Source organism: Stegostoma tigrinum, chromosome 27, assembly GCF_030684315.1.
Source record: "Stegostoma tigrinum isolate sSteTig4 chromosome 27, sSteTig4.hap1, whole genome shotgun sequence".
Lineage (NCBI taxonomy): Eukaryota > Metazoa > Chordata > Chondrichthyes > Orectolobiformes > Stegostomatidae > Stegostoma > Stegostoma tigrinum.
Genome location: NC_081380.1, coordinates 43,359,702 through 43,373,886, shown reverse-complemented (window position 1 = coordinate 43,373,886; position 14,185 = coordinate 43,359,702). Strand labels below are relative to the sequence as shown.

The following is a 14,185-nucleotide window of genomic DNA, read 5'->3' as shown; positions in this document are numbered from 1 at the left end:
TGGGCAAGGTAGGTGGGATGGTGATAGGTGAGTGCAGGTAGGAATGGTTGGGACTGGACAGTGGAATGGGTGGGATGGCTAGGTGGGAGAGAAGATGGACGGGTTGTGTTAAGTCAAAGAGATGGGGATGGGAGGGAGGGTTGAACATGGGATGAGGCTGGGGGTGGGGAGATTTAAAACTGGTGGATTCCACATTTAGGCCATTGGGCTGTAGGCTCTCGAGGGGAAACATGAGGTGTTAGTCCTCCAGTTTGCGGGTGGTATCATTGTGACACTGGAGGAGGCCCAGGATGGACATGTCACCAAGGGAGTAGGAGGGGGAGCTGAAATGGTTAGCGATTGGAAGGTGTTATCGTTTGTCACGTACAGTGTGAAAATGCTGTATGAAACGGACTCCGAGTCTACACTGGTCTCACCAATATACAGGAGGCCACATCAGGAACAACTGATACAATAAACCAAGTTGATGGATGTACAGCTGAGCCCCTGTCTGATATGAACGACTTGTTTCGGGCCTTGGATGGAGGTGAGGGGCGAGGTGTAGGGGCAGATGTAGCACTTCCTGCGGTTGCAGGGAACAGTGCTGGGTGTGATGGGGTTAGTGGGGAATGTGCAGTGGACAAGGGAGTCATGGAGAGAGTGGTCCCTACGAAAGGCAGATAGGGGTGGGGAGGAAATATCTCTTTGGTCATGGGGTTGGATTGTATGTGGCGGAAGTGGCAGAGAATGACACGCTGGATACGGAGGTTGGTGGAGTGATATGTGAGGACAAGGGGGATTCTGGCTTCATTTTTGTTGTCGGGGGTAGACAGGGTAAGGGGAGAAGTGTGGGAAATGAAGAGATGTGTTGAGGGTATTTTCAATCACTGGTGGGGGCAAATTAAAGTCCTTGAAATAGGAAGACATCTGGGATGTTCGGGAGTGGAATGCTCCATCTTGGAAGTAGACACGGTGGAGGCGGAGGAAATGGCAGCAAGGGTTTGCATTCCTGGAGGAGTGTGGGTGAGGGGACATGTAGTCCAGGTAACTGTAGGAATTGGTGGGCTTGAAATAGATATCAGTTTTAAGGCGGTCACCAGAGATGGAAACAGAGGACCAGGAAGAGGAGGGAGGTACTGGATATAGTCCTGATGAATTTGAGGTTGGGGTGAAAGGTGTTACTAAGGTTGATGAACTGTTTACGCTCCTCATGGGAGCACAAGGTAGTGCCGACACAGTCGTGGCCATCCTCTTAGTCTGTAGGAAGTGGGGGGAGTTAAAGGAGAAGTTTTTCAGAGTTTTCACTTCTCATCATAATCCAGAGATCATTGCCAGGAGTATGCAAAGTGAGGAAGGTGCTGTTGCTCCAGACCAAAGGATGCATCAACACTCACAATTTAAACAACCATGCCAAGGAAGTCACTTGCTTGTGAAACTATATAAAGGAATAGCGAGTTTTGAGAAGACTTGTAGCTCAGGTTGAGGTTCTGGATGTGAGTTTGCTCGCTAAGCTGGAAGGTTCGTTTTCAGATGTTTCGTCACCATACTAGGTAACATCATCAGTGAGCCTCCGACGAAGCGCTGGTGTTATGTCCCGCTTTCTATTTATCTGGTTAGGTTTCCTTGGGTTGGTGATATCATTTCCTGCGTTAGTGATGTCATTTCCTGTTCTTTTTCTCAGGGGATGGTAGATTGGCTCCAAATCAATGTGTTTGTTGATGGAGTTCCGGTTGGAATGCCATGCTTCTAGGAATTCTCCTGCGTGTCTCTGTTTGGCTTGTCCTAGGATGGATGTGTTGTCCCAATCAAAGTGGTGTCCTTCCTCATCTGTATGTAAGGATACGAGTGACAGTGGGTCATGTCGTTTTGTGGCTAGTTGATGTTCATGTATCCTGGTGACTAGCTTTCTGCCAGTTTGTCACGGTTCTTGCAAGGTATTTTGTATATGACGTTCGTTTTATTTGTTGTCTGTAGAGGGTCTTTTAAGTTCATTAGCTGCTGTTTTAGTGTGTTGATGGGTTCGTGGGCTACCCTGATGCCAAGAGGTCCGAGTAGTCTGGCAGTCATTTCGGAAATGTCTTTGACGTAGGGGAGAGTGGTTATGGTTTCTGAGCCCGTTTTGTCTGTTTGTTTGGGTTTATTGCTGAGGAATGGATGGACTATGTTCATAGGGTACCCATTCTTTTTGAATACGCTGTATAGGTGATTTTCCTCTGCTCTGCGTAGTTCCTCTGTGCTGCAGTGTGTGGTGGCTCATTGCTTTGTTTGTGGGTGTTGGGATGGTTGCTCCTGTAGTTCAGTATTTGGTCCGTATGTGTTGTTTTCCTGTAGACGCAACACATATGAACCAAATACTGAACTACAGGAGCAACCATCCCAACACCCACAAACAAAGCTGCATTAGAACATTATTCCAACGAGCCACCACACACTGCAGCACAGAGGAACTACGCAGAGCAGAGGAAAATCACCTATACAGCGTATTCAAAAAGAATGGGTACCCTATGAACACAGTCCGCCGATTCCTCAGCAATAAACCCAAACAAACAGACAAAATGGGCCCAGAAACCTTAACCACTCTCCCCTACATTAAAGACATTTCCGAAATGACTGCCAGACTACTCGGACCTCTTGGCATCAGGGTAGCCCACAAACCCACCAACACACTAAAACAGCAGCTAATGAACTTAAAAGACCCTCTACAGACAACAAATAAAACGAACGTCATCTACAAAATACCTTGCAAGAACTGTGACAAACTGGCAGGAAGCTAGCCACCAGGATACATGAACATCAACTAGCCACAAAACAACATGACCCACTATCACTCGTATCCTTACATACAGATGAGGAAGGACACCACTTTGTTTGGGACAACACATCCATCCTAGGACAAGCCAAACAGAGACACGCAGGAGAATTCCTAGAAGCATGGCATTCCAACCGGAACTCCATCAACAAACACATTGATTTGGAGCCAATCTACCATCCCCTGAGAAAAAGAACAGGAAATGAATCACCAACGCAGGAAATGACATCACCAACCCAAGGAAACCTAACCAGATAAATAGAAAGCAGGACATAACACCAGCGCTTCGTCGGAGGCTCACTGATGATGTTACCTAGTATGGTGACGAAACATCTGAAAACAAACCTTATATAAAGGAATTTCACACTCTCAGAAAAGGAAAGGATAAAAACTGGTGTCGGAAATTTATTAAAATCAAACTTCACTTATCTGAAACGAAACAGCAGATCATTCAAAAATAGTTTAGGTTCTTCTGCAACAAAACACTTTACACTTTTTTTGAGCACAGCTGCCCAGTGGCAAAGCAATGGTTTGTGCCTTCACTTCTCACAATACTTGTCAAGTGTTGTAGATCATACAGCACAGAAATAGATCCCTCAACCTAACTCATCCATACTGACCGGGTTTCCTAAACTGAACTAGTCCTGCTTGAATTTATTTGACCCACATTCCTCTTTCCTTTCCTTTCCACGTACCTGTCCAAATGTCTTTTAAACATAATTGTACCCACCTCCAACATTTCCTCAAACAGTTCATTCCATATATGCAGCCCAATGGTATCAATGTGGACTTCACCAGCTTCAAAATCTCCCCTTCCCCCACCGCATCCCAAAACCAGCCCAGTTCGTCACCTCCCCCCACTGCACCACACAACCAGCCCAGCTCTTCCCCTCCACCCACTGCATCCCAAAACCAGTCCAACCTGTCTCTGCCTCCCTAACCTGTTCTTCCTCTCACCCATCCCTTCCTCCCACCCCAAGCCGCACCTCCTTCTCCTACCTACTAACCTCATCCCACCTCCTTGACCTGTCCATCTTCCCTGGACTGACCTATCCCCTCCCTACCTCCCAACCTATACTCTCTCCACCTATCTTCTTTACTCTCCATCTTCGGTCCGCCTCCCCCTCTCTCCCTATTTATTCCAGAACCCTCACCCCATCCCCCTCTCTGATGAAGGGTCTAGGCCCGAAACGTCAGCTTTTGTGCTCCTGAGATGCTGCTTGGCCTGCTGTGTTCATCCAGCCTCACATTTTATTATCTTGGATTCTCCAGCATCTGCAGTTCCTATTATCACTCAGACATTCCATATATGCACCACCCTCTGTGCAATAAGTTCCCGTTCAGGTCTCTTTTAAATCTTTCCACTCCCACCTTAAACCTATGCTCTCTAGTTTTGGACTCCCCTATCCTAGGGAAAATCTGTTCTCTTAATCTATGCCCCTCATGACTTTATAAACCTCTATAAGGTTAACACTCAGCCTCCTAAACTCCAGGGAAACAAGTCCTAGCCTATTTAGCCTCTCCTTAAGCAAACTTTCCAGTCTCGGTAATATCCTTGTAAATCTTCTTTGCCCCGTTTCCAGTTTAATAACATCCTTCCTACAGCAGGGCAATCAGATTTGGATGCAGTATTCCAACGTGGCCTTACCAATGTTTTGTGTGAACAAAAAAATAGCTGTATGCCATTCAGCTCCTTCAGCCTTTCTGGCATTCAATGAAATCCTAACTGATTGAACCTCCATTCATCCACCTTAACTCCATATGAAGAGTCCCTCGAATTTATTTTTGTAGTGCACACAAGCTGTAAGTTCACACTTTTTAAATTTGTCTGCATGGCCAATGCATACCTGCTAAGTTAAAGCTTCACATTACAAGGCCCATGCAAGAGCTTCTAGGTTGCTGCCCAACCAGATGGGCTACATGGAACATTGCCCAATATCCTTTAATACCATTGAACAGCAAAAATTTATTGATCGTTTTAATTTATTTTAAATGATTACTTGAGTAAATATCTACAGCTTTCTATAGGTGAGAGATCCAGACTTCTACAATTTTTTTCCATGAACAATTATTTCTTAACTGCTTTCCCAAAAGACCAGGCTGCTTTTAAGAATATGCTCCTCTTACCAACCATATTTTGAGAGAAGGAATTTAACAGTGACCCAAAGCTTCACTACTGAAATAAACAGAAAATCAAATTGAAGTCTTATGCATGTCAACTCATGTACTGACTAGACTAGAAAGTTATTTGCTCACCCAGCGGTGAAGAGTCCGTCTCACCAAACAGAAATCTAAAAATCGTACAAGAAAATATATAACATCGCAAGAACAGTTTGTAATTCCATCCAGGCGACATTACCAACATCAGAGTCTCACATTAACAAATCTTGCGATTCTTTAATTAACACAATTACACCACCAGGGCTATCCCATGGTTTAGGCTGTAATATCTCTACTTGTTCCTGTCACCCTGCCATCTTTTGATTATTCATATGCACAGAATGAAGAAGTTCACACTTACAATAGTTTTGCTAGTAAAATAATCACCTGTTATATCAATGTCATTACACACTCATAACATATGAAGCACTACATTCCAATCATCATTATATTCTGTAATTTAAAGTAAAATTCTACCTTGCAGATCACTCATGTACATAGGGGCCACCTATTTATAGTGAACATTATTGGCTGCCCCAACAGCAAATAAATCATGATTTCATGACCACCCATGTAAACGGACCACCATAAGTCAAAGGTTGCATAATAAAATGTTTGATTATACTTGTTAATTTTAGCTGCACTTCATAAACTGAAAGCAAACATCAATCTCAAATATAGCAGGAACTGCTGATGCTGGAGAATCCGGGACAACAATGTGCAGAGCTGGATGAACACAGCAGGGCAAGTGCTGCTTGGCCTGTTGTGTTCATCCAGCTCTGCACCTTGTAATCTCAAATATATTTCAGTTCAGTAAAAGTCTACTATGGAAACTAGATTGTTCAAAACTCATTGCAAAATTTAAAGATCATTAAAAAGTATTTGAAATTTAACTAAATTTGGTCTTTGGAATACCTAAAATTAATACAAATTTAGAGAAAGTAATCTTTGAAACATTTGTTGTTTATTTCTGTACTTTTTCGCACCGACATTTAAACATGAAACAACTAATAACTTTCCCAAATAACTGGTCAGGTATGCATCAGCATTAAGGACATCACCATTGCAGTAGGTTTTCTCCTTCGTTTTTTATGGCTGCCAGTTCAAAAGCCAGTAGTTGCACTGACTGCTGCATATATGTTTTGTTCCAGTTTGACACCGTTAAAAGTGAAGTTTTTTTGCAATTGCAACTTAAAATGGTTTAAAAGGTGTCTGTGAAAATAAAACTGTAGGAAAGTGATTTAGGGGTTCTGAATTTTTGTCAATAATCTATTTATGCAATGTTGGCACAAACTATGATAAATTTGAGCAGCTGGAAGGAATTATATTAAGACTCCTCAAAACTAGTTTGATCAGATTTTTGAGTGTCAGAGACAGTATGCTTATATTCTTTCCATCTATATTGGATATGAATACAATAGGTCCTTTTGGTGAAAAAAAGTATATCTAATCCATTAGGACATCAGTCCTGGTTTCCTTAACCATTTTTATTTGTTATAACTGTAATATTTGTTATATTCAATGTTTTTTAAAGAAACAAATGGAAGTAGGAAAAGTGCACATCCAACAAATGCTCTTGCTTTCCAAAAGAAATTATACTACCGAAATATTACAAAATATTTTAAAATCCAGGAAGTTACTTCTCCTCCTATGAAGATTTGGAGTTTATATTTATTTCACAAGTTATTGTAAGGATGAAACTAGACACAGAGCTCAAATTTAAAAATAGACACTAATTTTAATAAATAAGATTATTGACAAAAATTCAGAACCCCTAAATCACTTTTCTACAGTTTTATTTTCACAGACGCCTTTAAACCATTTCAAGTTGCAAAGAACTTCACTTTTAACAGTGTCAGACTGGAACAAAACATATATATGCAGCATTCAGTGCAACTATTGGCTTTTGAACTGGCAGCCATAAAAAACAAAGGTATTTTGAAAACAGTGCTTTTGGAAATACAGTACCTCAGCAATATTGTTTTTGTAAAAACCTGACAGGCTAACTATTTTGCCAAGTAACGTACAGTACACATAGCAAGACAGTTGTCTCTTTACAATTTCGAATAACTTTGAATGTTCCAAATCCAATAAGTGCAATCTGGCAGTTGATGTAATCATAAAGTACATCTTAAATCCATCATTAATTTTTTTAAAAAATTCAATTGTGGGCCATGTGCATTACTGGCTAGCAAGTATTTACTGCCGGTCAAGTTGCCCTCGAGAAGGCGCTGGTGGGCTGCCTTCTTGAGCAGCTGCAGTCCATGTGCAGTAGGTTGACCCACAATGCCCAAAAAGAGGAAATTTCAGGATTTTGACCCAGAAACAGTGAAGGAACAGCAATATATTTCCAAGTCAAGGGTGGTGAGTGCTTGGAGGGGAAATTACAAGTGGTAGTGTTTCCATGTATCTACCACCATTGTCCTCCTAGATGGAAGCTGTGGCAGATAAGAAGGCGCTGACTGTGAATTTCTGCAGTGCAGTTTGTAGATAGCACTGCTGCTGAGCATCGGCGCTGGAGGGGGAGGATGTTTGTAGATGTGGTGTCAATCATCTGGGCTGTTTTGTCCTGACTTGTGACAAATCTTTGTAAAGTTTGTAGAGCTGAACCCAACCAAGCAAGTGAGGAATATTCCATCACAATTCTGACTCATGCTTTGCAGACGATAGGCAGGCTTCGAGGAGTCAGGATAGGAGTTACTTGCTGCAGTATTCATAGCCTTTGAGCTGCCCATGTAGCTATTGTGTTCATGTGGCGAGTCCAGTTGAGTTTCTGATCAATGGTAACCTCAAGGGTGTCAGTAGGGGGGGAATTCACTTATGGTAAACACCACTGAATGACAAGCAGCATTGAATAGACTGTTGTTTTTTGAAAACAGCATTTGTGTGATACGTAGTTACTTGCTGCTTTTCAGCCCAAGCCTGGATATTGCCCAGATTTTGTAGAGTTTGAACATGTACTGCTTCAGTAAATGACAGGCGGCAAAAAGTGTTGAGCATTACTGAATCATTAAAAGGAAATGTTTGACTAGGCCACACTGCAAAATTATTACATCGGATTAGTAAAATATTGATTCTTATTTTATTACCTTGTATGAAGGTAGAAAGCAGAGTACACCTTGAGTAACAACTTGACAAATCTTCAGCAGCATTTCTCCAGCTTCATCCTGAAACCCAAATGTCTCTGTGTGTTGGAAAGTGGCACAGAGTTTTCGTCCATTTGGTCCTGTTCCAATTGTTCCTACCCATACCTAAAGAAAAATAAATAAATAAGTTACAAAGACAACGTGATGCAGGTATTCAGAGATAATGGGAACTGCAGATGCTGGAGAATCCAAGATAACAAAGTGTGGAGCTGGACGAACACAGCAGGCCAAGCAGCATCTCAGGAGCACAAAAGCTTTTGTGCTCCTGAGATGCTGCTTCGCCTGCTGTGTTCATCCAGCTCCACACTTTGTTATGCAGGTATTCAGGTTGGTTTATACTGATGTGATAACATAATTGACTCACTTTTGAGTACATAAGTAACACAGGATGATGTTTATTGTTGACAACCTCTCTGTATCACATCCACCAACTTCCTTCCTCAGCTCTGAATTTTGTTGAACACTATATTTGTAGTACACCCTACAACACTGCATATTAATGGACTAACACCTTGTCCACCGCGCAGTCCAACTTCTACTCAAAGTCTTCCCATCAAATAGCAAAGCTGATGTCTTTCCTTGCCAAGTTTATTTCTTTTCCTTGAAGAACCATCTTATATTATTTTCATACTGCTGACCGTGTGCCTCAAACACCTGTCTTCAGCACCACCAAAATTAAAAATAGAAAACTGATGGAGAATATGAAGTTGGAAGAATGGTGATGGAATAAGAAAGAGTCATGATCTGGGAAGAGCAGAATAAAATTACTTTGCAAGATCAACAGATGAAAACAGAAAGATCATGATCATCATAAAGGGACATTCAGCTGGAAGCCAGTGAAGCCTAACTTGATGAGGATGAGAAAGATTTGGAATATAACGTTTATGAAACAGCTGTGTCATTCGTAAAATTTAAATATGTTGAATATGTCATGCCACTTCTGAAAAACAAAACAATGCAATTATTTTCTCCCCCATAGTTAAAGGACTAGTTTAATAATCCAACAGCTAAGTGAGAGAGGTTGAAAACATGAAACAAAACCTTCACTGACATAACAAGTTAGCCTTAAAGACATCTTTTTCATTATATCTAAGACATAATCTGGTTAGGTTTGCTCACTGTCATGTCATTTTTTTTGGATTACCTACATTATTGCCAGAGTCAGCAGAATGTTATTATTCTTTAAAACATATTCAAAAGCTGCTCTAATAGCTTCTGAGGCATATGTATTGCATGATGCGGTACTAAGCAATGCAAATCAAACTGGGTTATATTGCATTATCAATGAAAATGCTAAAATTGATTTTGGTGATATTAAAGTAAAGAGTGGTGACATCATTAAGAATTCATCCTTCCAAATTTGCGCTTCCCAGCAGAGGTCACTGTGTCGTGCAAATTGGAAGTCAGTCCATGACAACATCAGTCTTGGCCGGGATGTCTTCTAAAAGTCTAAGTTCATGGACAGAAGAACTTCAGGAGCAGGTGAAGTTCTTTCAGCCTTCCAAGCCTGTTCCATCATTCAATAAGATCATAATTATATTTAACCTCACATACCCATTCACATGCTCCCTAAACATCTCTTGGCTCCCTTTGTATCTAAAAATGTTGATTTCTTATACTTAATAATTGAGCATTCACAGCTTTCAAAATTAAGAATTCTTATGAATTACAATGTTCACTTGAAGGAATTTCTCCTCTTCTCAATCTTGAATGCTTAACCTCTTAGTCTGAGAATGTCCACCATGAGAAAAGTACCTGGACAACATAACAGACATGCCGCAATTCAAGGAAGGGTAGAAGATCTGCCAGAGATGGTTACTGCTTGTGAATTTACAGCGCAGCATAAACTTTCAGGCTTTATAATTTTAAGTAGTTTTTAAACCAAATGAGGTATAAGTAACAAATCAATCTGTCTTTACAAAATGTTCTGGTATATTAAGTCATACTCCATACATAAAAAAAAACCTACTAAAGGTATGTTTGTTGGAATCTATGTACTAACATTTCATTAAAATTGCTAGGACTTTCAGCATTGAAAGTTAAGATATCTACCAGCCAATATATTCACAAGTATATAAGTGTAACACAAGCTTCTGTACTATATTGCACAGATCCAATGGTAGAGAAGTTAAGACATTATGAGGCTAACTGTGTTGCTAATAACCACTGTCAAGTCATAAAGTGGTACTCTAGCACTGATGTTGACTGACAATTTACAGATGTACAGGTAATTGCCCAACTGCTGACATTTAAACTAGAGCTGTAACAAAGTGTGATTTTTATTTAGCTTTGAAGCTCCAATTGTAAAAGATAATGAAGCTTTGGTCACCATCTTGGATTAAGATTACAGCCAGGAAACATAAGATCAGCATCGATGAGAACGGGATACATCATGATCATCAAGCACAAAAAACATTGAAAAAAACAGAAACATGCTGCAACATGATCTTTGACACTGAATATAGTTTCAAAGCAAAAGAGACAAAAGTATCCTTGATGCATTTTAACTTATCCTGAAACTGTGCCCCGTTGTTCTAGATTCCCCAACCAGAGAAAACAATCTCTCAATATTTACCACATCAAAATCGTTCGTAATCTTGATCATTTCAGTGAGCATAATTTACCCTTCCTTTTTTTGCTCCTTTGTGAAAGTATCTCTCTCCTCTAGGCGACACTTCAGAATAATTAATCACTGGCTGGATAATTTCCCACCTGGAGGAACCCATAATCTGCTAATTCAACAGTTCATCACTGAACCAACCTTACTACAATCACCCCTTACAAACACACCCAGAAAAATCAAAATAAAACTTTATGATGCAATCATCAAACCTCATACTCTCAATAATACATATTTAAATTAAGATATTTGTGTTATTAAAATTGCAATTTGTGTCTTTTGAAAAAAAAACTTTATTTATTGGGGTTTGGTCATGAAGAGCCCAGACTAATTCCATTGATAGCAACTGATATTCTGTAACAGTTCACCTTCAGAGCAGATTTAATGGATTAATGGTGAAATAAAGAAGGCAATTTTGCCGTTATGTCATGACTGATATGAAACTTCAGAAAATTAAAATTTTTGAAAAGTCAGAATAACTTTTCCACAAATTGCTCCAAACGTTTATGTGTTTGTTTATTTCATATATTATCCGAACGTGTGTATCTGTCCTATTGGTGATAGACTGCATGAATGGATTGCATCACTGCATTCTTCCCTTCTCTGCAAAATGAACTAATAAACAGGAGTGTACACATGAAAACCTATCCAGCAGATGTGATTATAGCATCAACTCTCACTGCAAACTGTCCACTCTGATCTGAGCTAGACGTAATTTTAAAGGTATAAAAGTTTTAGACTTTTAGGCTAGTGTCCCCAAACTACTATTCTTGAAGCATGAGCATAAAGTCAGTGACCCTCGTCTTATAATCATCAAAAGTGTGCAGGGAGATTCAAAAGGATCCTCTCACTGAATACTTGAAGATACCCCAATGATAAACTTAGAAAACGCTTTGCTTTTTACACACAGTTTTGTAATGTAATGAAAACAGAACATTTTAAATGTACATTTTAAGAGCATATATCACTCTTTTATTGCTAGCCATGCTATCTGTTCTGTATTCATTACCTTGGTGGTCTCCCAGTCAACTTTTAAAACCAACTTTTTGCAGACAAATGCAATTTTCACCCCTAATTTTCTTTGATCTAATGCAGTATTTATTAATAAGGTTTAAATAAGAGTTAAGTACACCCATGTTCTGTTCTGTATAAATTTGTTCTGTTCATTATTTCAAGTTAACCAAAGTAAAGAATATTATTAGCAAGGCCTCACCAGATGGTATGATCTCAAGTTAAAAACATAAAACTAATGAAGTCTCAAACATTCCTGTGGTGCATCTACATAATGTAGAACTTTGAACTGATTTAATGAGCTGTGTATGTGGACCATATCCATGCTTTGTTTCTAACTGTTTAACTCTTTCATCCACCTAGTCTCATCTGTACCTAGTCACATAGATTCTTGGTGGATGAAGTTAGGCATTTATATTTAATCAAGTGTTCAAGGCAGGGGCAGAATAATTTCTGTCTCCACTTAAATTTTTATAAACCGCTATTAGATTAATACGAAAATATAAAATTGAAAGAATAATCATTTTCCAAAGTAATCTTTCTCCAGCAGAAGAGAATGGAGTATACTTCTGCAGATTGGATAAATTATGTCATTTAGTCCAGATTGGTTACTTGGAATATTATTTATATTTATAAATACTTCTTGACTAATGAAAACTGAACATTTATAGAAGAGATCACTGCTCATAATCACTCGTCCCCGACCACCTTGACAAAGCTATCCTTTAAGAGCCATCGTACTCCAAGTACAATGCACTCATTGTCTATTCGATTTCAAATGAAGCATTCAGGAGATTTTCACCAGGCTTTCATTAATTTCCTCAGACTTTTTATTTCCCAATTAGAAAAAAGGGAAGGATCATTGTGTTTGGTCAATTAATAACTGCAGATTTACAATCAAAGTTGCATTTATTGCAGTATAAATAGGTAATGTAGCAAACATTACCTAAGAAAAGGACAAAAAATGGAAAAGAGAAATTATAGAATTCGCATATACGTAGGACCAAGAAGCATGGGTAAGCCGTTTGATCATTTTGATCTGCTGTTTGGTAAAAATAATATCTGATCTGGTTATGGTATCATCTCCACTTTCTCATCTGTACCCCAAGCCATTGATTCTCTTGTCTATCAAAAAAACTACCTAATTTAACCTTGCAAAAGAAACAACTGTCACTTCCTCAGGTATGACAAGGTAGTTAAGAATTACACCTACCACAAGAACTAATTGATTGAACAATTCATAAGATTTATGAACTGCAATGAAAATGTAAAGAAAAAAGTGCAGGGGAAAAGTTCTCAAATACACTTAGTGGCAAAGACATTTCCCTGCAATATGTGTGTCAAATAAACAGCTTAATGTAACCTGGATGTTTCTGTAGATGCCCTCATCACAAATACTCCCAACTTAATAAAAGAGCATATATAAGTTGAGGTTAGCCTCTGATGATTGAACTGTTAGCTGGGAAATAAATAGTGTAGCTCATTACCTGAGAGTTGTCAATGACATGATTAGCCTCCAGCTGAATACTGAATTTTACACCCAGCTCTGAAGAGAAGGACTCCATTGGAGACAATGTTCCGGATGTTAGGACAATTGTCCTGACGCCATTGAGATCTGAAAATGCCTAGAAGAAAATGAACATAACACATTTCAAATTAAGCCTTTATTAACAAATTTAACTGCAGAAACCTTTGCTAGTGTCTTAAGTAAAAGGAGTAGGACAGTATAATGTCAGGTTAAATCCACTAGTCAGAAAGCTTCTAAGTTTAGTATGCCAACAGTTCTCATTCTGGAAGTAAGAAAGATGAAAAACAAAACGAACAAAGAGCGTGTATGCAAGAGGAGAGAATGCGCATGCAAGGGGAGAGTGTGAGGAGACAGTGTTTTTTATTTTTATTTGTTCACGGAATGAGGGCATCGCTGGCTAGGCAGTATTTATTGCCCAACTCCAGAGGGCAGTTCAGAGTCAACCATATTGCTATGGGTCTGGAGTCACATGTAGGTCAGACCAGGTTAGGATGGCAGTTTCCTTCCCTAAAGGGCATTAGTGAACCAGATGGGTTTTTCCTATAATCAACAATGGATTCATGGTCATCATTAGATTCTTAATTCCAGATATTTATTAAATTCATATTCCACCATCTGTCATGGCAGGATTTGAACCCGGGTCCCCAGAACATTATCTGGGTCTCTGGATCAACAGTCTAGCAATAATACCACCAGCCATCACCTCTCCTCATGTGCACTCACGGGTGAGGATGGAGCAAGAGGAGAAAACATGCATGCACGTATGTGAGGGAAATAAAAAGAAGGGTGTGTGAAGCACAGGTCAGCGGAGAACAAGAGGAGAGACAGTACAGGTGACAGGAGAACACATGCACATAGAAAATATTGCAGAGGGAGAATAGAGCGCATGTACACACAGACGGGATGTTAAAAAGAGGAGGCAGCATACATAC

The 14,185-nt window shown here is 39.7% G+C and overlaps 1 protein-coding gene across 2 annotated transcripts in view; it reads right to left on the bottom strand.

The window, feature by feature from the left end:
- Positions 1 to 14,185, bottom strand: part of brip1 (BRCA1 interacting helicase 1) — a 243,832-nt gene that overhangs the window by 133,656 nt on the left and 95,991 nt on the right. For both annotated transcript variants that reach the window (XM_059655417.1, XM_059655418.1), the window contains exons 13-14: positions 13,213 to 13,350; positions 8,038 to 8,199 (exon numbers count right to left, since the gene is read on the bottom strand). In XM_059655417.1, the coding sequence (XP_059511400.1) occupies positions 8,038 to 8,199; positions 13,213 to 13,350 (300 nt within the window). The remainder of the gene's footprint in view (positions 1 to 8,037; positions 8,200 to 13,212; positions 13,351 to 14,185) is intronic.